Source organism: Euprymna scolopes, chromosome 29, assembly GCF_053919585.1.
Source record: "Euprymna scolopes isolate OS-2025 chromosome 29, ASM5391958v1, whole genome shotgun sequence".
In the NCBI taxonomy this organism is placed as follows: domain Eukaryota; kingdom Metazoa; phylum Mollusca; class Cephalopoda; order Sepiida; family Sepiolidae; genus Euprymna; species Euprymna scolopes.
Window position 1 is genome coordinate 36,536,046 of NC_136510.1, and position 26,662 is coordinate 36,562,707.

The 26,662-nt window shown below is 33.9% G+C and overlaps 1 protein-coding gene across 1 annotated transcript in view; it reads left to right on the plus strand.

The window, feature by feature from the left end:
- LOC145252587 (uncharacterized) overlaps positions 1-26,662 on the plus strand; it is a 198,985-nt gene that overhangs the window by 36,331 nt on the left and 135,992 nt on the right. Inside the window, exons 2-7 of the mRNA XM_080112251.1 lie at positions 1,261-1,362; positions 6,548-6,627; positions 13,830-13,952; positions 15,998-16,120; positions 17,616-17,738; positions 22,583-22,702. Coding sequence (XP_079968377.1) covers positions 1,261-1,362; positions 6,548-6,627; positions 13,830-13,952; positions 15,998-16,120; positions 17,616-17,738; positions 22,583-22,702 — 671 coding nt within the window. The remainder of the gene's footprint in view (positions 1-1,260; positions 1,363-6,547; positions 6,628-13,829; positions 13,953-15,997; positions 16,121-17,615; positions 17,739-22,582; positions 22,703-26,662) is intronic.

Here is a 26,662-nt window from a genome sequence, read left to right on the forward strand (position 1 = left end):
ATGTGTAGATACATAGGCACATACATACAAAAACAATGCCTATGCAGATGTACATGGGTCTACATGCAGACATATACACACATACACGCAACTCTCGTACACATATATATACTCGCATATATATACAGATATAAGTACGTGCTCACACATATATAAACATACACACATCCATCCTAGTACATATACGTGGATATACAGATCTCCAGTAAGAAGTAGATGCATACATACACATACACAGGCATATACATACAAGTACACATATACGCACGGGCTCATGCACACGTATACACAATTACCTAAAAATATATACCTATAAAATATAAATATGTAGACCCATATAGCCACATATATATAAACATATACACAAATATATGCATATCTATACATACACATATATACATACGCATACCGGCATGCATACATCTATGCCTAGTAAATAAAGTAAAGTCAGGATAAATAAATAATAATGATAAATAAATAAATAAATAAGTGAGTACATGGTTTGATTTAGTTAAGTTATTTTAGTTAATACTGCGGGGGTTATATAATATATATAAGCATATACAAGTATACACATTCATAAAAATACAGACATACATACACATACAGACATATATACATATATACACAGAGATGCGTGCATTTATGCTGAGTAAGTAAGGTAAAGTTAGGGTAGATAAATGAATGAATAGATAAAGGATAAATAAATAAGCGGGTGTAGATAATGCAAGGTTAGGTGGACATGTTGAAGTTATGTTCGAAATGCATGTTGTTGATTTTATTTTTAGGGGTCTGTATTGATTTGCTTTGCTTATTGGATGGGGATTATTTTATAGTTTCTATGAAAAAAGAAGATGGGCGGGTTAAGTGGGGTATGAAGGTTTAAAAATTATTAGATTCATATACATAGAGGGGGTTCCTAACACGTTGCCTTGGGCAATGGCTATGCTTAACTTTATTTTCAGTGTGAAGTGTGTTGTGGGTATAGGCATATAGACACATATATGCATATAAATCCAGGCATAGCTACATCTGTATACACACACACACACACACATATATATATATATATATATATATATATATATATATATATATATATATATATATATATATATATATATATATATGTAGTGGGAAGCAATTTAATAGGATGCTTGCGATAAAAAGAAAAAAAGTGTAAGATCACGAATGACGGAGATGAAAAAAAATTCAAATTGTACGTTTTATTGCATTTTCTTTTCTTTCGTGTTTTGACAGTTACGGCCGGTGTCCATATTCATGCAAAAGGCGGTTTTCCAAAAGAGAGTCGTACCACGTGAAATGCGGATGGTGGGGATGGAGGAGATGCAAGAAGTACAGGTGAGTCTTGGCAAATCTCGTGGATTTACTCTTAGAAATGGTTTCAGTAACTCGATTTCGACCTCAATTCTTTTGTAAATTCAATTTGTTTAAATTTGTTTTTCTCCCATTTTTAGAATTGATTTATTGTACACAAGCCAAGAGAGCAAAAACTTAATGTAATCAAAACTGCAACCAAATTTTGAGCTTCCTTATACCAAATACTAGTCTGGGTGCCCGGGGTCGCCCGGGGTCGCCCGGGGTCGCCCGGGTGTTTAGAGGTGTGTGTTGAGTAAGAAAAAAAAGTGTCTCGAACCCGTACCGCGAATTCTACAAAAATCGTGACGTCTTTGCCGTTGCGTTTATCGCAAAACCGGATGTGGCGAAGGTTTGAATTAAGGCTAGACAATCGAAAAGAGGCACTGACTTTCGAAAATATCGGCGAAAAAAAGCGACTCCTCCTTGTAGAAAAGTGCCTAGTTGAGGATAAAGGAATGAATGTTTTGGGCCAATTTTTCGATATTTGTTGTCCGAAGAGTCGATCTTCAAAATGATACCGATCTCGTGAAAATCCGTCGCTTCTGTCGAAATTTTAGGCATACATATAAACATACATACATACATACATACGTACATACATTTAAACAGACAGGTGAGATTTATAGATGAATATTTAACTTGTACATAACTTGAGCCACCATGAATTTAATATGACAATTCAATTAATATATAATTTGAATCGCCCTTATAAAATATGACTATTCAATTCGTATATAATTTGAGCTACCGTCCATTGAATATAACAATTCAATTAATATATAATGTCGATTCTTGCATTAAATACGATTATTTGATTAGTAATTAATTTTAGTCACCATGTATTCAATATAATAATTCGATTAATATATTATTCGAATCTCGCCTATAAAATATGACTATTCAATCGGTAAATAATTTGAACCATCGCGAATTAAACATGCATTTGATATATATTTTGAATCGCGACTACCAGATATGAATATTCAACTCGTACGTAATTTGAACCACTATGCATTAAATATTACAGTTTAATGAATATATAATTTGAACCGTCTTCCATTAAATACTCAACTCGCAGCAAGCATTAAATATGATTATAAAAGTAATACATAAGTGTAACAATTATGACAACTGGCAATGATTTGAGCAATGATGCAGTAAATATGATTATTAATATGGTATGTAATTTGAGCCATTGTTCATTAAATATGACTATTTAATAAATATGTATCAATCATCCATAAAATATGATTATTGAATTCGTAATCAATCTGAGCCACTATGTATTAATATCACAATTCAATTAATATATAATTGAATCGCCCCATAAAATATCACTATTCAAACGTTACATGATTTAAGAAATCACGCATCCAATATGACAATGCAATTAATATATAATTTGAATCACCATTGTAAAATATGAATATTCAACTCGGACAAAATTTCAGCCACTATGCTTTAATTTAATTAATACATTATTTAAACAGTCCTCCATTAAATATAACTATTAAACTCTTATATAATTTCAACCACCATGTATTAAATACATATAATGATAGAACTCTGCGGACCTTGCTTGCTTGCTTTCTTGCTTGCATCTTGTCTTCGATGATTGGGCGATTTCGTCTTTTAAAAACGTGATGATAGGTGAATATATATATATATATATATATATATATATATATATATATACTAGCAAAAGTACCCGTCGTTGACTGGGTTCAAAAACAGCCTACAGAAAATGGACTCTCATTTATGAAAGTATGATAGGTTATGAAAAGGAAGGGTTGTAAAGAGATAGCTTCAAATTAGGGGGTATCAAAACCAAAGCAAAATATGATGAAAGTAAAAATAAAATAGATAAACTCCATAATTTATTATACCGTACCTGTTCACACTGAAACACTTATCACAACATTCTGTGGATCTATATTTAAAAAACCTTGTTAAACTTACGCAGATAGATATGAAAAGTCTTTATTAAAATTTGTGCCTATTTCCATTCTATGGGGGCCAGGCGCGAACGCAGACCTCACAATTTTATTATACCATCCCTATTTAAGTTAAAACATACTTATCAAATTATTCTTATGTACATCTATATCAAAAACACTTGTAAACTTTTTTTTAATTTTAAAATTTTTTATTTCCATACTTTGTGGACCAGGCGCGAACGCAGACCCCACAATTTTAATGAACCACCGTTCTGCCAGATCAAACATACCTATTCCTGTGTCTCGATACGTCTTCTATCATTATATGTAATCAGTTTTTTAAAATAGTCAACCATATAGGGGCCTATTCGTGACCATACACACACACGCGCGTGCGCACACACACATTCAGCTTTATATTATAGAATATATATATGTATATTGAGAGAGAGAGAGGAGGAAAGAGAGAATAAACAACAAAAAGTTATATTACAAAATTCATGATGTTGACGATCTTATAATTTATTCCTTTAATTCAGTTGACATTATCTGTTTCGTAGCGCAAAATCAATCACTTAATTATTATATCAATCAGTGAATCTATTATGCCAACTAATCATCGACCGGAATGATCAATCGTATTTTTTTTTAGCTTAGTTTAGTTTCGTATATACAAACATGTATAATAGTTTATAATTTGTTGATATTATTTTCATAAGTATGTATACAAAAATTAGAAATAATAAATTTACTAATTATTAAATAGAACATTTTGGTAGAAGATTCATAAATTAATTAAAATTGTTGGTACGAATAGTTGGGTTTAATGACTTTGTTTGATAAAAATTCAGTACACACACACACACACATATATATATATATATGATCGATAGAGAATGTTTTCTATTATAATAAATACTTAATCTGCATGAATTATATTATCATATTAAAGCCGGACAGCTTGCTAGCATGATTATAAAAGTAGTACATAATTTTAATAAGGTTATTTGATTTGAGTAACAATGCAGTAAATATGAGCATTCAACCTGTACATAATTTTAAGCACCTTGCCTTAAATCTGATCTGCAACTCATAAAATATTATATACTAGCAAGGAGTACCTGGCCTTGTCCGGGTGTTTGGAGGTGTGTGTGTGTGTGTATGTGTGTGTGTGCGCGCGTGTGTGTGTGTTAAAAAGAGGTGTAAAAGAAAAGAAAATTTTGGTCGGAAGGTCGGATTGAACCCCGAAGCCTTGACGTGAAGGTGGAAACGAAAGGGGGAAAAAGCCAGTTACCTAACCATCTGGCACATGACGTAGAGGCACTCATAAGGGTGTTATATGAATGTTTATGAAGCGAATTAAACAGGTGCGAGGAAGTCTGACCTAGTTTAGCAAGCCAAATCATACGCGGACATACACAAGAAGAAGCGAGCAAACACACACACACACGCACACACATACACACACACACACACACACACACTTTCGCATTTATATATATAGATGTCTCCCCTGGTTTAGCTAATATATGACGGGAGTAAATTTTCTGTAAATGCAAACAGCGGCCTTTATTTTGTAAGCGAAATGAATCGGTAATGATTTATGTTGAATTTGTTCTGTTCAATCTGGATGAAGAAATGAAACTTTATTTGCCTCCCCCATGACAAGCAAAAGTACCCAAATATGTTTAATGTTATTTTTATGTGTCTGTTGTATGCGCGTAAAATTTAAAGAATTAATGGCAAAAACTGGGGGGGGGGGCGGATGTAAGAAAGCGTGTTAAAAAATCATTTGTAGGTGTTTAGAGCCCAAGAAAAAGGAGGAAAAAAGGAAAAAATGAAGGTAGTCCTGAATAATTGGACCCGAATTCGCGTGAATTCCCGTCAAGCATTGATCGTGCGAGACCGGCAATCATCGGCGTCAGCCGCAGACTACCGGAAAAAAACAAACAAACAAAACGAACTGGAAAGAATACAAATGGGGGGGGCAAGAAACTTACCGTGTAAAATGAAAAAAATGTTTATGGTATTTTATGAATTTTTTTTTATTTATTGTTGGTTTGTTTTCTGCAATAAAATCCAATAAACAAAACAAACTGCAAAAAATACAAATGGAAAAAAAAATAAATAAATAAAACCAGAAAACTGACCGTGTATAATGAAAATATGTTTAATAGATTTGATTTTATTTTTTTAATGTTGGTTTGTTTTCTGAAAAAAAGTATTTTTTAACCGTATAATTGTTAGGTGTAAGTACGACGGTTTGTTATGTGTTTAGTTTTGTTTTCTTTTTTGTATTGTTTTCTTTGTGGTCGCTTGTTATCAATTATCATATCGATAGCGTAGTAGTAATTGGGCTTATGAAACTCCCAAAAATTCAATGTATAGAAATAAAAAATGAATAAGTAAGTAATTTAAAAATAAGAAGTCAGCTCTCCCCCTACTATCACGTAAAAATCACCAAACATAATAGAAGGAAAAATACACTAAATAAAATATTAAATCGCGTAATCGCTTTAACATATGAAGAACGCTCGCGGCTGACTGGTAGAGTTTGTTCTAAAACCTGGAATCCAAGGTTACTTTGCTTCGTTTAAGTAATCCTTCGACTCGCCGCCACCAACCAAAAAGGAAAAAAGTGGGGGAAAAGGGAAAAAAATGAAAACAAATATAAAAAATGGCATAAGTAACCCACAGAATAGCTGTAATCAAAAGTTGCGTTTCACCCGACGGTAAAATGCCAATCCATTTTTTTGTAAGCAACTAAGAACTCAAACCGGTGTTTCGTTGTAATTTCCCCTGTGGACGTATCCGCAACGGTGTTAAGTGGTCGCGGAGGGAGTATGAATCTAATAGAGAGAAAAGATTTTACCACTTCCATTGATTGTAACAGATTTTGGCCGTGAACTCTCAGCAGAAAAAATATAGGGATCTAAGATTATCGAGGAAGTGGATAGGTAATAGGCACCAGAGATATTGTGCTGCAGTTCGTGCATAATACATTCGCATGAAACGTCTTGATTTTTAGTCCTATTAAAGTCAAACTCAGAGGGGAAAAATGAGTTCATTTTATTTATATAGAGAGGAGATTACTATCTTTCTGTCGAAATAAAACGGTTATATCCATTCGTACATGTCTCGAGTTCTCCCCACTAACCATAATCACATATGAACAAATCCAATGTTTTTCTAATTCAAGCGTTGTTTTTTTGTTGTTTTTTTACTCTCAGGATAGGTTACAAGTATCAGATGAACACTTGCTACAAATGTTGTGACGGCTGGGAAGGAACTATTCAAACCGGATGTAAAGGTGAGAGAAAATATCAGACTTTTCAACAATATATCACGGCAGAGAACATGTACACTAATAATCAAACACTAATATACTAATGTCTATATATATATATATATATATATATATATATATATATATATATATATATATATATATATATATATATACGTGTGTGTGTGTGTTGTTTGTGTTGTGTGTGTTGTGCGTGTGTTGTGCGTGTTATGTGTGTATTGTGTTGTGTGTTGTGTGTGTATTCTGTTGTGTGTTGTGTCTATGTCTGTGCGTGTGTGTAAATAACTCAACATATAACTATTAAAAGGTAAACTCCTTCCAACAAAAGTTAGTAAACGCCTTAAGTGGAGTTGACATATTAACATACACCATGTCAACTGTAACCACCATCAAAAACTGCAGTTACTCTCCTAGGCATGGTTTTTACCAGTGCTTCGTAGGTAGACATTAGAATCCTTTTCTGCTCCTCCATGCGCGGAGTTGGTGGATATTTGAAACTTTGATCACCATCACCTTCTGCTTGAAGATCCTCCAAAGATGTTCTATTGGGTTTAAATCTGGAGACATGCTTGGCCAGTTTATCACCTTTACCCTTAATATCTTTATTAAAGCAGTGGTCGTCTTCAAGGTGTGTTCGGGGTCATTGTCATGCTGGAACACTACTTTGCGACCCAGTTTCTAGAGGGAGGGGATCATGCTCTGCTACAGTATTTCATAGTACAAGTTAGAATTCATATTTCTCTCTATGAAATGTAATTTCCTAACACCTGTAGCACTGGTGCAGCCCCAGACCATGACATTTCTACCACCATGCTTGACTGTAGGCATAACACACTTATCTTTGTACTCCTCATCTAGTCGCTGTCACACATGCTGGAAGTCATCGGAACAAATTAATCTTCATCTCATCAGTCCATAAACATGGTTCCAGTAATCCATGTGCTTTGTTGGCATGTCTTCAGCAAACTGTTTGCGGGCTTTCTTGTGTATCGTCTTTGGAAGAGGTTCCTTCTTAGGTGCCCGCCATGCATACCAATTTGACGTAGAGTGCGACGTATGGTTTGAGCACTAACAGGCTGACCCTCCCACCTCACCCTTTCAATTTCTTCAGCAATGCTGACAGAAAAAATAGAAAGCGTTTGGATGTGACGTTTATATATATATATATATATATATATATATATATATATATATATATATATATATATATATATATATATATAAATTTTAGTCATTCAATAAAATTTTAAAATTTATCACGTGAAATGGTTAAATTTCAAATCAAAAGATTTTTATTATTCTATGTAAGACAAAGAATGCATTTGAAATATTATAACTCCTTATCCTATAGGATTTCAATGTCTACCATCTCTTCAGAGAAGAAAATATTAGCAAATAATTATAATGGTTTACACCTTACTTGCTAAAGTCAGTGAGATATGGAAAATCACGATTAAAAGTTTTTTAATTATTTAAATGTCATAGAGTAAGGGAAGTTAATGAAAAAGATATAGAAAGTCACATCCAAATTGCATGGTAAAATCCGAAGTGAATGGCTTTGATAGCAGTGATATAATGTGTATTTTGAGTAATCCACATCACAAGGTAATAGTCCGAAGAAGGCATTTTACTAGAAATTTTCTTTGCTTATATAATGAGTCCGGTAAATAAATTATTATATAGGTCCGGTGGATCTGTTTAATGATAAACATATAATTTTATATATTTAATATTTGTATATAATTATAGAACACGTGCTTCAAATTCAACACCAAAATAACTTCAAATTGTGAATAAAATAAAATAAAACCGTTTTCAAATAGAAACTGAACTGATATGAAAAATGAAAAAAGAAAAAATGAAAAGGACAAATAAATAAATAAATAAAATAATAATAAAGTGATAAATAAAAAATAAAATCAACTAAAATAAAATGCTTATGCATTTATTTATTTATTATTATTATTTATTAATAATTTATTTGCTCTATCCTGTACATCGAGCAATATTTATTTAGATGCGATAGTCCTTATAGAATATTACAACCAATAATATTTTGTAATAATCATAGGTTTCCATGCCAGTTTATTGTTAGATAATTTTATTCTGAAGAGTATATATATATATATATATATATATATATATATATATATATATATATATATATATATATATATATATACATATATGTATTGGCTACATATGTTTTAGATGTTGGACCATATTTACGATCCAACAGCCTCGTCATGGCTCGCGGAAGTGGTTGTTAGTTATTGGAAAATCGTGTTTTTAAGAAAGAAAAAAAAGGGGAGAGGCGGGTGTTGACAATATTTCAGGTTTTAAGATTGTATTGTGCGTGTGTGGGGTAGCAGATTCAGATAGGTGGAGAAATATGGATATAGGGAGGGGGAGTTGGAGAGGGGATGCTAAAGAGAGAAACGTGAGGGGGGTAAGATGAGGAGGGGGAGGAGTTTCAATATTTTGGTTTTAAATTTTAACTGGCTTTTGGTTTTTCAGCAATGTATATTAAATAGATGGGAGAGGGAGAGAGAGGGAGAACGAGAGGGAAAGAGAGGGAGAGAGAGGGAAAGAGAGGGAGAGAGAATGGGGGGAAAGGGTTAGTGTAGATGTCATTTTTTTTTACACGTACGGGGTTCGTTTAAATGTTTGTAGTCGTTACACGTCGGCTTGTTCCTTGCCGTTTTTAATGGTTTTTGTTACATAAGTTAACGCACGCGCATATTCGCATATATACATATACATACATATGTACGCTTCTAGGCACCCACATACAGACACATACGTACACGCACATATATATATAAACAAAGTAAATGCAGACATACATGGGTTCATAAGTAGACATACACACACATATACACAACTCTTATACATATATGTACACTCACAAAAATATATAGGCACATATACACATATATGTGCCTATATATTTTCGTGAGTGTATATATATATATATATATATATATATATATATATATATATATATATATATATATATATATATATGGGTGTGTGTATGCTATTAATAAAATAATAATAATAATGTACACAGGGATTGGACAAAATAATAGAAACACCTTAAAAAATCAATAAAATATAATTTCATTTGGTGTAAGTCCGCCTTTTGCTGCAATTATAATCTCACATCTCCGAGTTATTCATTTCTATAAATTGTAAATTGTTTTCATTATTTTGTCCAACGGTTATCGAGCACATTTTCACTATCAATAAAATATTAAGATAGAGATCAATTGTAACATTATGCATTGCAGCTGCGTATATAAACCGTCATATACCCATATTTCTTTTCATTATATATATATATATATATATATATATATATATATATATATATATATATATATATGTATGTATATATATATATGTATGTATATATATATACTCTTTTTATTATACAAACATTATTGGTTACATATGTGCATACATGTTTCAGTGGAGTCCCAATTTAAAGAGATCACTTCATCAGACCAAAGAAGGAAACGTTATCGAAAATTCGTTTTGTATATGAACTATATCCGGGTTTAGATTACACTTTGAAAGAAAGGGTGTGTATAGTTTGTGAATGTGGACAGTAGAGGTTTTGGAGAGAGGTGTGGTAAATAAGGGAAGTAACCCCTACTTACTGGGATGGGGTAGGGACGAGTAGAGGATTACGATGTCACAGCTGGGAGATATCGGTTTCATTTTAACTAGACGGTTGTAAATTGGACTCAGTGCTTGCTTAGATCTGAATATTATACCCTCATCAGCGCTGTTTCCCTATTTTAAGACTTCATGGCTGGTTTTTCTATTCGGGTGGCACATTTCTTATCTATCTATTTTATTCATTTTATTCCTCGCTTTTTTGTGGTTTTGTTTATTTCTCGTTTTTACGTACTTATTTATTTACTTATTTATTTCAATATAATATACGTCTACATGACCAAATTAACTGTGAACAAATATGCAGACTAATTTGTATGATTTAAATAATGGTGGTATCATGGGAGTTACAATTTTCACTCTAACGTGTAATTAGACAGGCAGAAGTTTTGTTTCTATATATAAACTTAATTTTGATGGTTGTCATTCATTCATTTGGGTTGTTTACCTCTTCCTCAATACTAGAATATTTAATATATTTTCTCAGTTTATATGCTTCCTTATAGAGATAGGTTTTCCAGACCGTTTACATGTAAACAGATACATAATAGCATCGATGTGTCTGCATTGGTAGAACATTCCGTTTATATAAACCATCTAGTTGCAGTACTTAGTTATCATTTGAAATCGGATTGTGATTGGTTTTCTCATATAACGCTGCTTTACTATAATGCTTCTCATAGGTATATATAAAGGCTTTATTTATAAGTATGTTGGCCACAAAGATTATTTTAGTTAGTCGTTTTGGGGTGCTTTTATAAGTAAGTATGCAAAGTGTACTTACTTTTATCCAATTGATGGCATATTGTGTTTTAGTTCGCTGAGTTAAGTATTATGAGGTAGCGTATGAAATAGTGTTGAGGGGTAGCGGAGGTGGCTCTTTCTATCATTTAGATACGTTAGCCTATTCTTCTATGTTGAAATCAGTTATGTGCTTGGTTTTCTTATAATTATTAATATCAGGGGTCGATTCTTGAACCTTTATTATTCTTTAAATTCATAAACGACCTCCCTGATGACATTGTGTCTGAGATGGGTATATTTGCTAATGATACAACGCTCTATAATAAGCATGATGAAAAACTGGTATACACATATTTAAGGCAATGGCAGAATCCTTAGAAAACGACCTTCAGCTCGTAGTAGAATCGAGACGTAAATAGTTGTAACATTTAATGCTACAAAAACTAAGCTTATTTCCTTTAACAATTACAAGAAGCCTTCTCAGTCATCGATATCCGTGATTAATAACACTTTACACAAGAGCTCTTACTTCAAACTCCTCGGCTTAACATTCACAGCAACATGAACTGGAGCACATACATTTAAGACATTGCAAAGGCTGCTGCAAAGATGTGCTAGAAAATTATTTACACATGAGTGTATCCTGTATCTCTATAAGGCCATCATCCGTCCATGCATAGAGTATTGTTGACACATATGAGATGATGCATCCACTACTAGTCTCCACCTCTTATGCAGGGCCAGAAGAAAGAATCACCAATCTAATGGGTCCTGCAATGTTAAATCGGCTACAATCCCATCGTCACAATGTTGAACTCCTTTGCCTGTTTTTCAAGCATTTTAATGGAATATGCACTGATGAACTCGTTGCACTTGTATTCCCTCGACCCTAACCCTAACCCTAACCCCTAACAAACCCGCTCAGCAGCAAAATGTCATCCTTTCACTGTAGATGTTCCTAAATGCCGGAAAGATTTCTACTCTGATGGTTTCTTCTTCCCTCTGACTGTTAGGCTGTAATTTCCTTCCTATTATCTACGTCCCTGACTGCACTGACATGCAGAAGTTTAAATGTAATGTAAACCGACATCTCATCCATCTCCTTGCATAGTCTCATGTAAATATGGTCCAAAATAGTAGTCCCTTACGTTCAACTGGCAATATGTCTTGTTTTGGGTGAACATGAGTTTAAAAAAAAAAAATGACAGCGCTGTTTTGTTTTTGTTTTTTTTTGTTTTCTTTTTTTTTCTTACAGTTGGAAGGCATTTACGGTTGTGAAGTTCTGTAAAACAGGTTCCTTTGTTTAATACATGTTTTGTTTTTGTCAAACCTCTTGAATATTACTGTGAGATTATATTTATATTTCTCAACTACATTCAAGCAAAATTATACTAAGCGTTAGAAACCTTTTGCCCTCGTTTTGGTACAGTGTGAAGTTATCTGAGCGCAATAGAGTTTCTGAATTTTTTTTTTTTTAGATGAGGATTCATAATTTATCAGGTAATCGGAAAAAATCTAAGATATGTGGGGGGGGGGTCGTGTGAGAGTGAAAATGTAAAGACAACGTAAGAATGAGGATTCATATTTTTCTTTATTTGGATTCTTTGTATGACTGTATGTGTTATTTTCACAACGTTTCGAGCGACCTTCTTCGTATGTATCTTGTCAAACTCGGAAATCGTTCTGTCGAATTGGTAAATCTCTACAGACTTTCGAACGGAACTCTTTTTTATAATCCATTGGGATAGTTTGCTCTTGTTCCGTCAGCTATGTCCGAGTCTTAATTAATTCGCAATTGATTAGTTTGCATGGCACGTACTGAGGATTAAGCCTTCACCCCCCCCCCAGAAAAATGTCACTTAAAACTGATTTTTTTTACTTGGTAACTTATCCGTTATGCCAGGGATCCTTGAAAAAGCTTGGTGGCTACATCGACCGAAACGTTGAGAGAATAACACTCAAGAGGAGAACAGTAGTCGAAATAAACCAACTAATAAAAATGAACAAAACAGAGTTTGAAGTCTGGCTAGTCAATCTTATTGGTCGTAAAGATATCCATAGTATAATCTGATTGGTCTACTAAAAACTCTGTAACATTCAAGAAATGTTACTTACAGAAAATAATGAATTTAGACTCCAAATGGCATCCTTGACACCTCGAGTAGGAGCCCATGCTAAGTCGAGAAAATGAAAAACTAAAAAGGTTATTAAACAGGTAATCGGAAAAAATCTAGTTTTTTTTTAATACAAAATTACCAAGATATAAATGTTTCAAATTAATACAAAGCTTTGTGTGTGGGGGAGGGGAGGTCGTGTGAGAGTGAGAACGTAAAGACAACGTAAGAATGAGGAAAATTTTTATCTTCATATTGAAAATTGCTGATTCATATGGAAAGCTTTCCGAAAGTATTTTTTAAACCATAAATCTGTTCCGTCTGCCTGCTTCCCACCGGACTACAACTTGGATGTCTTCAAGTCCAACGTTAACAAATTTCTAATGAATCGCCCCCTTAAGTAAACACTTCATCAAATCTCCACACTAACGTAATGTACTTGTAATAACCCTTATCTCTGAGTGGCTTCCGGGCCTTGATAAGTGGTGATCACTGTGTAAAAAAAATCAAAATCATCTATAATACAAAGATCTTTGTGTATTAGTGATGTCATGATTACAAAATTTTTTTTTCGATTCCGATACAATTACCGATCCCGATTCTTTAATTATTTTATTGCCTTTACTACCTTTATAACCATTTGTGTATTTTTCTCAATACCAGACATTGACGAGTGCGAGCGCGGAACAGCTCTGTGTGAGCAACTGTGTATAAACACGCCTGGTTCTTACACGTGTGCTTGCAAGAAAGGTTACAATCTATTACCCGACGGAAGACATTGCACAGGTAAGAGATGGTTCAGCATTCCTCAACATCACTGCTACTTGTTTATTATTAGCATGTAATCACTTTTAGTATTATGGTCTGAGAAATGCCCTTAATTTCAAGACTAGAAGTGGTTAGTGTGATGATGATAATTACGAAGTGTTAAAACTAATTTTAAAATGGGACCAAATAGGTCTGAGGCATTTCAAAATGAGCAATGGCTAAAAGGCTATGGTTTGCCTTAACACTGATTTCTTTCATCAGGAGGCAAAGTAAAAAAAAAAAAAGGAAATTATCGAGTTTATTATTTTTAAAAATTCATTTATTTATTTATTTATTTACTCTCAATGAACATTTTCATTTTAAAAACAACGCGAAAATAAATGTAATATGGAGGCTCATTTTTGCCTCTTATTGTTTCTGACAAGCTGAGGGGGTTCACCTCCTGAGAATAGGTTAATTTATAAATCCGCTGACTGCATACCTACTGGGGAATGATTATGTGCCTGCTCAGGCATTTTCATAGGACAGGGTACAATACACTGTCCGAATCTAGAGTACCCCTTTTTGAAGAACTGGATTCTTGTCCACATTAAAAACAGAAAAACATTTAGTTAATATATTACATTATACTATGATTATGCATGGATATATTCGTATAAACTTAAAAAGTACACCGTGTGTATACGCTTGTTAGTAAAATAAAGGTTGCAGAACTATTCGACTAAATTTTAGAAAATATGAAAGTTTTAAGAATAATCTCCCTTGTAAAAAAAAAAGTCAATATCTTAAGTTAAAAAGAAATCGTTAAATTAAAAAAAAACAAAAAAACGAAAGATATTTTCAAAACCAGATTTTCCCCAAACCTATAGACCGGAAGTCCCTAAAAATAAAATAAAACATAAGTTCTTCTTCTTCTTCTTCTTCTTCTTCTTCTTCTTCTTCATCATCATCATCATCATCATCACTAATAATAACAGTCGTTACAATAATGATATTAAATAAAAGTAATAAAAGTAAATAAATAAACTTCTCTATAAATAATAAATAATATGCCATCGTTATTCACTCGGTTATCTAGAATACATAATTCTAAATAATGATGATAAGTTCATATATATATATATATATATATATATATATATATATATATATATATATATATATATATATATATATATATAGGGTGTCCACAACGTCTGGCGACTTAATGTAGTCAGACTATGTGGACACCCTGTAGAGATTTGTGGGCACCATGTAGATTATGTAGCCAGACTTTGCGGACACCCTTTAGATTATGTATCCAGACTTTATGGGCACCCTTTAGATTATGCAGCCAGACCTTGTAGACACCCTTTAGATTATGCAGCGAGCCTTTGTGGGCACCCTTTAGATTATGTATCCAGACTTTATGGGTACCCTGTAGATTATGTAGCCAGACTTTGCGGACACCCTTTAGATTATGTAGCCAGACTTTATGGGCACCCTTTAGATTATACAGCCAGACTTTGTGGACACCCTGTAGATTATGCAGCCAGACTTTGTGGGCATCCTTTAGATTATGCAGCCAGACTTTGTGGACACCCTATATATATATATATATATATATATATATATATATATATATATATATATATATATATATATATATATGAAATGTAATTTCAAGTATATGTATATGATACTAATTAAGAGGATCTCCCAATATTTGAGATTCTTAATACAATACAAGGGAGATTAATGAGGCTGGGGGGATGAAAGTAATATAATATCATGAACACATTAAAAAAAGTAGTGATGCTCATTTTATTCTAGGCAATGTCGGATCTTCTTGATAGTATCTGATAATGTTTGCAGTCTAAAGATGACTTCAAATTGTGATCTATGTTTGCACGGAAAAAAGCGAATAAACCGGCCCCAACATTATTATTCTCCCACGATTTTAATCATGTTATGTTTCCCGCTTTATTAAATAAATTTTTTTTGTCAATTTGTAGAATATTTGACACGCTGCTAAATAGTATGTGTGCAAACACTTGGATGATGATTTTCTTTCTATTGCGCAGATATTGACGAATGTGTGGTGGACAACGGCGGCTGCGACCATTTGTGTAACAATAAAAATGGTAACGTCACCTGTGATTGTAGAGATGGATACACCTTGCAGCTTGACGGCAAAACTTGTTCAGGTGAGAATGTTTAAATATTTTTTGCTTTACGCTAGCGTTTACAGGTACATGCATTTCGAATGTGCTTGCTCTTTGATTTTGTTTTAGTTCTTCATGTTTCTTGTTGAGTCATTCTCCTTTATCAGCCATGTGTTTCGTCTTCTATTGCCTTCTGTTATTTATTTTTTTTTTTTTTTTGCTATTGTGCAGGAGAAAGAGTGGCTGACATGCTAGTATAGTAGCAGAACGAGGCAGATCTGTAGAATCAGACATGAGTAGTTATTAGTGTTCGAACGATTAACTAGAATCAGAATGAGGAATCGAAAAATCAGAAATTTTGAGAGCATCAAAATTGTTATCAGAAGCGAACAAATTTGAGCCTAATTTTTGATTCAAGAAATTATTCTTCCATTATATTAATTTATTATTTAAGTTTCTATTGCTGGCATTAATGACAAAATGATAAATATTTATTGATTTTAAACTACCGATAAAACAAATCTATAAAGAACGATTTTAGGTAAGAATTGTATCCGAAAAAGTAGTCACGTAAAAATGGCACAAATAAATGGCACAAGTGAATAAATAAGGAAAGTGTAAAGTAGATCTTCTGTTGACTTTCGGCAGACACATAACTCTAGCTTCTCTTATTTTGCCATTTAGTCCTCACATTTCAAGGGCGATGTTTCTGACAAAGAGGGAAAAAATGCTGATTTTGGGATCAGAATCTATTCCATCTAACATTTATTGTTGACAAGTTTTTTTTTTACCTTGAAGTAGTATTTTAGCTTAGTACATTAAGTAGCTTCATGCCTTGTCTGGACGGATTTCCATATAAAAATAAGGAAATTGGCACGAGAGAAAAATGTAGATGAAAATGTCAATAACTTTATCAAATTTTGGATAGAATACATAAAGAAAAACATTAATAAGTTTCTGTTTTGTTTTGTTTTTGTTTTTTTGTTTTTGTTTCTGTTTTGTTTTGTTTTTGTTTTTTTGTTTTTGTTTCTGTTTTGTTTTGTTTTTGTTTTTTTGTTTTTGTTTCTGTTTTGTTTTTGTTGTTTTTTTTTTTGTTTTTTGGATGAGGATTGATAATTCAGCTCATTTGGATTATTCGGACTACTGTTCTCATCTGGAGAAGGTTCAGAATTATATCGGCCGAATCGTTGTGAGAACAGCACTAAAAATGAGAACACTCACCCAAACAATCAAATAATACAAATTTGTCAAATTAAAACAAAAATTATATTTACATTTAAAAGTAGATGATGACTCTCCCATATCCGTTCCAAGATTACAAAAAAAAAAAAAAGCAGATGAAATTCTACATTTTTAGGTGATTATGCAATTTTAGAATCGGAATTGGTAATTGTATCGGAATCGGAAAAAATATTGAACTCGTCCTGTCACTAGTAGTTAAATAGACAGGTGCACAAAGCAACACGTACACCGAAAGCTTAGAAATCAATCTACATGCTCTGTCTCTTTTTTTATTTTATATACATTGTCTTTCCAGATGTCAACGAATGTGATATCGGAAAAGGCGGATGTCTCCATGAATGCATCAATTTGAAAGGATCCTACAAATGCTCTTGTCGACACGGATATTTCCTCGAGGCGGACAAGCGAACTTGCAAAGGTAAGCGTTCCTATTTACTTGCCTCCCCACGAGGGCAGAGTTAGACACCAAGGTCGGTTTTTAATGTGAGGGAATGAACAAAAATAAATTTTAAAAAATGTCTCAGTCGTGAAGGATTTCTCCTCTACTAAACGAGAACAAAAAACTGAAGTGTAGTATCAGGACAGATACTACACTTTGAGGTATTAAATCTTTTATTCAGGCTAAAAATACAATGTAAGTTCCACATGAACAAATAACTTAGACACAAGGCCAACTCAAAAGGAGGGAGAGGGCCGTTGTTCATCCTTGTCACTCCAGAACTAAACAAAAGTTTCTCTTAGCTAGTATCTTCTTTCACCATAATACCGCATTCACCCTTTCATACTGGGAGACGTCCTACTTAAAACCCAATTGTTTAAAACATATTACGCCTTGATTTTGGCTCGAAGGCCAAGAAATTTCTTGATCTACCCGTTTTTAGAAATATTGGCCTTACCCTGAGACTATAAATATAGTTACATCTAAACATTGACGAAGCGATTCGTGGCAGCTATGGTCCTAGAATCATGACGTGTATTTCTGTAATATATTTTTGATAATACATTTTCAGTTAATTATACCACTGTTTTTGACTTGACCATTGCCGACCTGAAAGGTTACATCAATAAGTGATTGAACGCCAATCAATAACACTCGTTTAATACTTCATCACTACAAAATATTTCCAAGCTAGTACAATGTTTCTACTTTATTTTTAATGGCAAATTTACAAACGCGCTACCTTCGAACGATCCTGTCGAGTAGGACCAGAAGGTTTGAAGTCCTTATTTGCTCGCCTACCCACGAGAACAAAGTTAGGCACACAGTTTTTTTGTTTATTGTGTGTGTGTGTGTGTGTGTGTGTGTGTGTGTGTGTGTGTGTGTGTGTGTGTGTGTGTGGATATCCAACTCCCCAAATAAGAGCATTCTCAGTGCTCCAAAAATTGAATTACCCCAGTCAAGATGGATCTCTTATCCTATGACTGACAACAGATATTACACTTTGAACCATAGTCCGAAAAACCGGAAAAACATTGCTAAGATTCAAATTTTGCTAAATTTGGCCTCACACCTCAAGGAGGGTCATGCACGCGTTCACGTGAATGGGATTCTCGTGAGCAAAAGTGTTTTGATATAATGATGCCAGTGTAAACATTCAGTTCGTCCTCGAATTGTTAGAATAAAATTAGTTACGTCGCTGAAATAACCTTATGTAATCGGGTAGTTCTCAAGTTATTTAATCCTAATTATTTTAAGCAACTTAAAATCATAATTTCGTTCCTAGGACCGAGCCTAATTTTGTTAGCTGGAATAAAAGATCGGCTATATACTTCTTACATTAATTATCATGTAATTAATTCAGACTTAGTTGATAGAAGTACAAACGATATATTAAACTAGATGACTGTCTCGTAGTTGAAAGGTCAAAAGAGACAGAAGAGAGAGAGAGAGAGAGTTACTTATGTTTTAAGTATTCTGATTATCATTCGTTTGTCAGACCAGTACGTGCGCTTTGTCAAGATTAATTATCTTCCTTCAGAAATACCGTCAGTCTCGGACTGTTTACGTCATATCCGACCACTTTATCGACTTCCAGTACTCACGATTTAGCAATGTCCCATTAGTAAAGTCTTTCTGGTGTTTACCAAACATATATCACATGACAGGTACTAGTTAATAGCAACCAGTAAACGTACATCCATCAATTTTTAAAATGTTTTAGTTGCTAATTGGATGCCTAATAATTGTGTGTGTGTGTGTGTGTGTGTGTGTGTGTGTGTGTGTGCTTTAACGTTCAGTTTATCCTTTTGTCCTTTTTAAGCCAAAGACAATTGTCGGCACCGATTAGTTCTAAAATACCTCAGTACATATAGTATATTAGTATTTATAATGACTTGTAATAAAGCGTTAACACTTTTTAAGCTTCTCTCAGGATAGTTGACTCGGGCTGAATTACCGTTTAAAGTGATCGGATCTTTTTTATTTAATAATTTACGGACTATTATCCTCATCTTTATAGTTTTTGTTTCATGTAGTTTCGGCCAACTATTCCTCTGACCTTCGTCGGGTTGTTAACCGCGATAGGATAGGAATGCTGAATCTTTTAATTGTATCCTCGGTAATTACTGCCTTCCATAGTTGTTGTCGTCGCACCACGTTTTGGCCGGCTTTGGTTAGGATTGAAACCGCTATATTTAGACAATGCTCACCTGGAATTGTAGGGACTCAACGTCTATATCCATTGCGCTATGAACCCCGAAGGACAATCAAGGTTGGATTTTTAGTTCTTATAAATCCAAGTTTTGTTTAGGTTTTTGTTTTGTTTTTATCTGATCTTCCGTTGTCAGGTCCGTACAGAATTGTATACATTATTGAATTATTAGAATTCTTTGGAGAATCATCTCAAAAGAATTCCAATAATTAAATAATGGATCGGATCATTGTTTCTAAAATTTTCAGATTAGGATTTATTATTTGGATTATTTGGATTATTCCGACTACTGTTCTCACCTGGAGCATTATTTTTACAACGTTTCGGTCGACGTAGCCTCGGACCTTCTTCATTTGTATCCTACTCGGGACTCTTGGCGTAGTGGATAAATCAGTTGGTAAAATTCAGTTGTAAGTTACACTCATTTGGATGCGGGCGACATTCAAAATACAATCACTAATTACTCATGACTTCCATCCAATTCTGAAAGTATCCCGTACCTCTATAAGGCCATCATTCGCCCATGTATGGAGTACTGTTGTCATATTTGGGCTGGTGCATCTGCTGCTTGTCTCTTGCTCCTGGACAGGGTTCAAAAGAGAGTCGCCAACCTGATAGGTCCTGAACTGTCATCTAGGCTTCAGCCTCTGTCCCATCGACGAGATGTTGCATCCCTCTGCCTGTTCTACAAATACTTTAATGGTGAATGCTCTGACGAACTGCAAACACTTGTACCTCCCCAACGTAACTACTCCCGACAAACCCGACAAGCTAGTAAGTCTCATCCCTTTATAGTAGAGATCCCTAGGTGCAAGAAAGCCTTTTACTCCAATAGTTTCTTCCCCAGAACTGCGGGTCTTTGGAACTCCCTTCCGGGATTTTGCTTTCCCAACTGTACTGATATGCAGAAGTTCAAGTGTAATGTTAACAAACATCTTTCTACTCATCTCCCTTCATAATGCCCCTGCAAATTAAGTCCCTGATAGTAGCCCCCTGCTTCAAAGTGGCACTTTGCCTTGTTTGGGGTGAAAATTGAATTAAAAATAAAAAAGGGTCGGATATCAAATATTTTCTTAGTTAAAAAGGAGAAAGGAGTCGTACTCGATGACCGTAATCTAAACAACAATACAAATGACCGAATACTTTAAAAAAAAAAAACGATCTTTTGTCTGTAGTGGAAATTTTCACACGCGCAGTATTACATATGTACTTATTTCAGTTTATGTTTCCTGAAAATGTCAGTCCAAGGAGTTTGAACGTTGTGCAATCGACCATGACAATCGTTGTTTGGAAAGGTTTCTTGTGGGTGTTTATGGAAAGGAATTTCATCTTCCCATGGATGGTTACATTTAATGCTGGGAAGATGAAATTCCTTTCCATAAACACCCACAAGAAACCTTTCCAAACAACGATTGTCGTGGTCGATTGCACAACGTTCAAACTCCTTGGACTGACATTTTCAGGAAACATAAACTGAAATAAGTACATATGTAATAGTGCGCGTGTGAAAATATCAGCAACGAAGGATAGATGGCTAGCGAAATATTAGCAGCAGCCGTTAAAGCACGTATGCAAATTAGAAGGTTTGCGCGAGCTTGCGTCACAGGAAAAGAAGAGAATACTTCACGTGACCAGCAAGAAAGAAAAACGCGACTGGGTGAGATGGACGTGTGACCGCGTTGGTGGCGGCGAGAGATTTTTAAGCTGGTGTCGAGACGGCAGGGTTTTGTTAATCTTATGACAGACGAAATAACCAGTAAAAATTAAAAAAAAAACAAGAAGCTGGCATTGTTTGGAAAGTAACGGTAACAATGCCTTTTGTTAAAACAGGAAAAAAAGTTGGAATTTTTTTAAATTCAGGTACTTATAATATTTTTGCATATTCTCATAGTAAATCATCCTAAATCTTATTTAGACGAAAAAAAAAAAAAAAAAACTTATTGCTTCCAAAACCATTTTTAAAAAATATTTAAATGTTTTATCGATCGCGACGAAAATGGCAGTGAATGGTGTGGTTTTGGAAAATTTTAACTTTAAAATTCTATTAAAAAATAGTAGAAAAACTTTTATATTATTCTGCTTTTCATATAATAAAATTCAGGCTTTTATCTTTCCGGAAAAAAAAAAGTTGCTCAAGAATAATGGATTTTAATAGATTTTAATTCGTTTTAAAAACAACTACTTGTTTATTTTTTTCATTATTTTAATCGTGCCCATATTTAATGCAAAATTTAGCACATATTTAACCATATTCAACCATTAATTTGGCATAAAGCAATCATCCCAAATCAACAGACTAAAAAGTTTAGTTTGTTTATATTATTCATATAGTCGTACAACAGAAGCCAGGATACGATGGCCCTGGGATACGGGGTTTTTTTTTTGGGGGGGGGGTTACGTTACGATGTAGCATACGATGTTTGTTATGCCCCTGGTTACGGCATTTTCCCCGCCTTACGTTGTTATTTATAATGTTATTTGATTATATACATGTGTATTATATATTGTATTTTGTTACTAATTTTTAATCCTGTATCCCGTTGTTCTACTGTATTTGCCACAAAAGGGAGATAACTCATGCTTTACTTTTTTTCTTTTTTCTTTGTTTCAGATATCGATGAATGTAAACTGGCCAATGGCGGTTGTCAGCATAACTGCGTAAACACGGTTGGCGGTTTTAATTGCACTTGTCGGGATGGATATCATTCAATAGGCGGCGGAAAATGCTCAGGTTCGTCCTGTACTTACCCGGTATTGTCCCGGAGTTTCTTTTTTGTTCTTTTTGTTTTTTTATTATTCTACTTTGTCGATATTGTTTGCTTATTTCTTTAACAAAATGCAGAATAAGGACCGCATTATCATCATCGGCAGGTTACGTAAACCTACGGAAAGTGTCGAAATGCTTAGACAATGAAACCGCAGCAACCGATGATTGGCAAACGATATTTTATTTATCAAATTGTTAGGTGAAAGTACAGAATAGTTAACCCACCCCCTCCTAATATTAAGAATGGTTTAATAAATAATAACGTTATTATTTCAGTACAGTCCATAACTTTACAAGTACTTTTTTATTGGAATTACAACACGATGATTGTTTTCGATTTTAGTTATGCGATTTTTAAAAAAAAAATTTAAACATCATCCATCGTTTTCAGTAAAAAAAAAAAAAACAAAAAAAAACACACATTTAAATATTAAAGTTTCGCTCGACGCTATCTTTAAAATTGACAAAAAGTTTTAGCAAAAAAAAAAACCCCTAAAAAACACAAAGTTTTCGTTCGTAACCTTCTGGCGGTTTCCGTAACCTGCCCGAAATACGTGCCGATTTTTCAAATAGTATTTTGAAAGTTGAATATAAATATATGGTATATCGTTCGGTAATTAAATTAAACAAAATCGTTATAAAGCTCTAAGTAATTGTTGTTAATATAATGTCGTTTGTGAGCTTTGCTTATAAATTCTTGAATGTAAACAGCTTCCAGGCTTTCCACACACACGCGAGCGCACACACACGCACGCACGCACGCACACACACACACACACACATATATATATATATATATATATATATATTTGTGTGTGTGTGTGTGTGTGTGTGTATATATATATATGTGTGTGTGAGTGTGTATTCCTATGTATAATGTAATATTTATTTGATATATCCCAAAAAATTTTATGAACGCACATTCGAAACTCTAATGAATTAAACTTTTTAAAATTCAATCTTGAAAATAACTCAGGCAAGTTGAAATCGAAAACATATCATTATAAATTTGGGACAATTTCTGCATTCTTGTTTCTGGGCAGGCTGTTGTTTTGAGTATACAGTATGTGGTCATTTTTAATCAGCTCATAGTATTCATCAATATTCAACTGGTAAAAAAATAGAAAAAAATAAATTACTTGTGAAATTATTCGAAGTGAATAAATTAAAAATAAAACTAATTAATGAAGAATGTGCAAATTTTCAATAGACGTTTAAAGTTAACAATTAGGATTAGACGGCAGGATGTAACGTTATATACAAGAAGTTGCGGGTGAGACGTGGCGAATAAACCGATTAGATCTTCCTCTTTTTACTGAAATGCGAGCGAGCGCGCGAAAGAGAGAGGTTGGGTTTTGAATAGATATTCTATGGGTTTGAGAATGTCGTGGTGAATGCTGGCTCTCATATTAAATTTTGAATAAATCTCTAATTTATTTTTTAATTATAATTTCTTTTCATTACCCTCTCTTGTTAGAATTATTTCAGTAGTAAACAGTCATGATAACAAACATCCGCAATCTTTTTTAACCCTGATAAATGGTTACTTATTATTAGTAAAAGAAAAAAAAAAGATTCCTGCGGCACGGTTTTCTAGGTTTGAGGAGCTGGTGGTGAATTCTGGCACACATATTAAATTCTAAATGAAACCCTATGCTATACGCTTTTTTATAATAATTTCATGCAAAAATTATATTTTAGTAATGAATTATGAGAACTTAATAGAGAGTTACTTTCCGATTCGCCGCCACCTCTGTTCAGTTTCAAAAGACAATGAATATCCCCTGTAAGGGTGGTTGCCGGTGTAATTGTGAGTCAATGGTTGCACAATCTCCAACCACAGGATGTTGACAATTATGGCTTTTGTTGGCATCGGCCACACTTCCTGTCTCCTCAAATTTGGGCACAAAACATTGAATTGTCTTTCTATTACGTACATTGGACCTTCCAAAAACTTTTCTGCGTTGCCGTTACATCAGAAGAACTGATTTTGTGGCAAAGTACGTCTCGGTCATTTTTCTGCTTCTGTGTATAACGTCCTGTTGATTATTGTTTCATAAGTAAAATACTTATAATAAATGAATAAAATATTGTTTGTTTACGTTAAAAAATATGAGCGATTTTCTAAGAAAAAAGATCTTCAAGATGAAGACGCTAATTAACCATGTTATCGTTTAAAAATCTATCTATCTATTTATCTATCTTATATATTGAAAGAAGGCAAGGGTGTAGCCCTCCGCTGGCCAGGTCATGCGCACAGTCTTCTGGGACCAGGGCGGAGTAGTGATTTCCTGGCAAAGGGTACCACAATTACAGGAGCTTATTATGCTTCGCTTTTGAGGAAATTAAGGGAAGCTATCAAAATCAAGAGGCGGGGCAAGATCAGCAAAGGTACCTTCCTCCTGCAGGACATCGCTCCGGTCCACAACTCGCATGTCGCCAGATCAGAAGCACGGGCGTGTGGTTATGAAATCATACCCATCCACCCTACTCTCCTGACCTTGCACCCTCTGACGTTCACCTCTTCCCATCCATAAAGTTGTTTTTGGAAGGAAAGCGTTTCCTAGATGATGCAGCCTTGATTTTTGAAGTCACGTCGTGGTTGGAGGACCAACTTGGGGTGTTCTACAAAAACGGTCTCCAGAGCTGCATCAAACGATGGGAGAAATGCATAACTCTGGGTGGTTCCTATGTAGAGAAAGACTAATAATGTGCCAAGTTTCGTTGCTCTACTGCTATAGGAATTGGGTCAGGAGCATTACTTATTGCACGCCCCTCGTATTAAAACCCCTCTTTTCTACTTATTTAAAAAGAAAATACAATTTTCTTATATATGGGTTGTGGGATTGCATTCACTAGCAAAAGATCTAGCTAATTTGCATATTCTTTTAAACATTCATTTAAATTAATTCCCTATTAGTTTTTTTTTTTCGGTTTTCTTATGGGATGATCATCTTTAGTTAACTATTACGTGTAATTATATTCATGCAGATATTCTACATGATATATACTTGCATAATATTTGCGTAAAAAGTTTGCAGTAAACACAGAATTGTTTCAATATATATTTATGTATACGTATATATTTTTGTTTAATCTATCTATCTATCTATCTATATATATATATATATATATATATATATATAAGTGAACATGTCTGTGTGTGTGTCTGTGTGTCTGTGTGTGTACATTTCCCTACGCAATAACTTTGTCAATTTTTAGTCTACAGACTCAAAATTTGATATACAGGATACTGAGATTTGGGAAAATCGATGTGATTCGTTTTCGGCCAGAAATTGAGCTATTAAGGGGTCAAAGTTCAACGATTTGCCCTTTGAGAACTTTACCAAAATCCTCCGACAATTTTGGGTCTAAACACTTGAAATTTTAGATATAGGTTCCTTGGACATGGATTTAACTTAATAAATTTATTTGAGCCTAAAATAATAAATGTTAAGGGGTCATAATAGGGGTCAAAGTTAAAAAAAACTTGACGTCTGCGGTTTTTGCTAAATTGCTCAAATTTCTGGTCTAAACATTTGAAATTTTACATAAAGGGTATTCAGAGATATGGCAAGCTTTTAAATCGGTTTGGACCGAAAATTTTTAGTTACCAATATATAAATGTATGTATGTATGTTTGCATGTGTGCCTAAAACTTTCGACAGAGGCGACGGATTTTTACAAGATCAGTATCGTTTTGAAGATCGACCTTTTAGACGACACATATCGAAAAATTGGCTAAAAACATTAATATCTTCACCTTCAACTGGGCACTTTTCTACAGGAGGGGGTCAGTTTTTCGCCGATATTTTTGAAAGTCATCCTCCCCTTTTTATTGTCTAGCCTTAATTAAAGCCTACCTCAATTCCGGTTTGGTGGTGGTCGTAACGACAAAGACGTCAGGTTTTTTCCCCGTTCTTT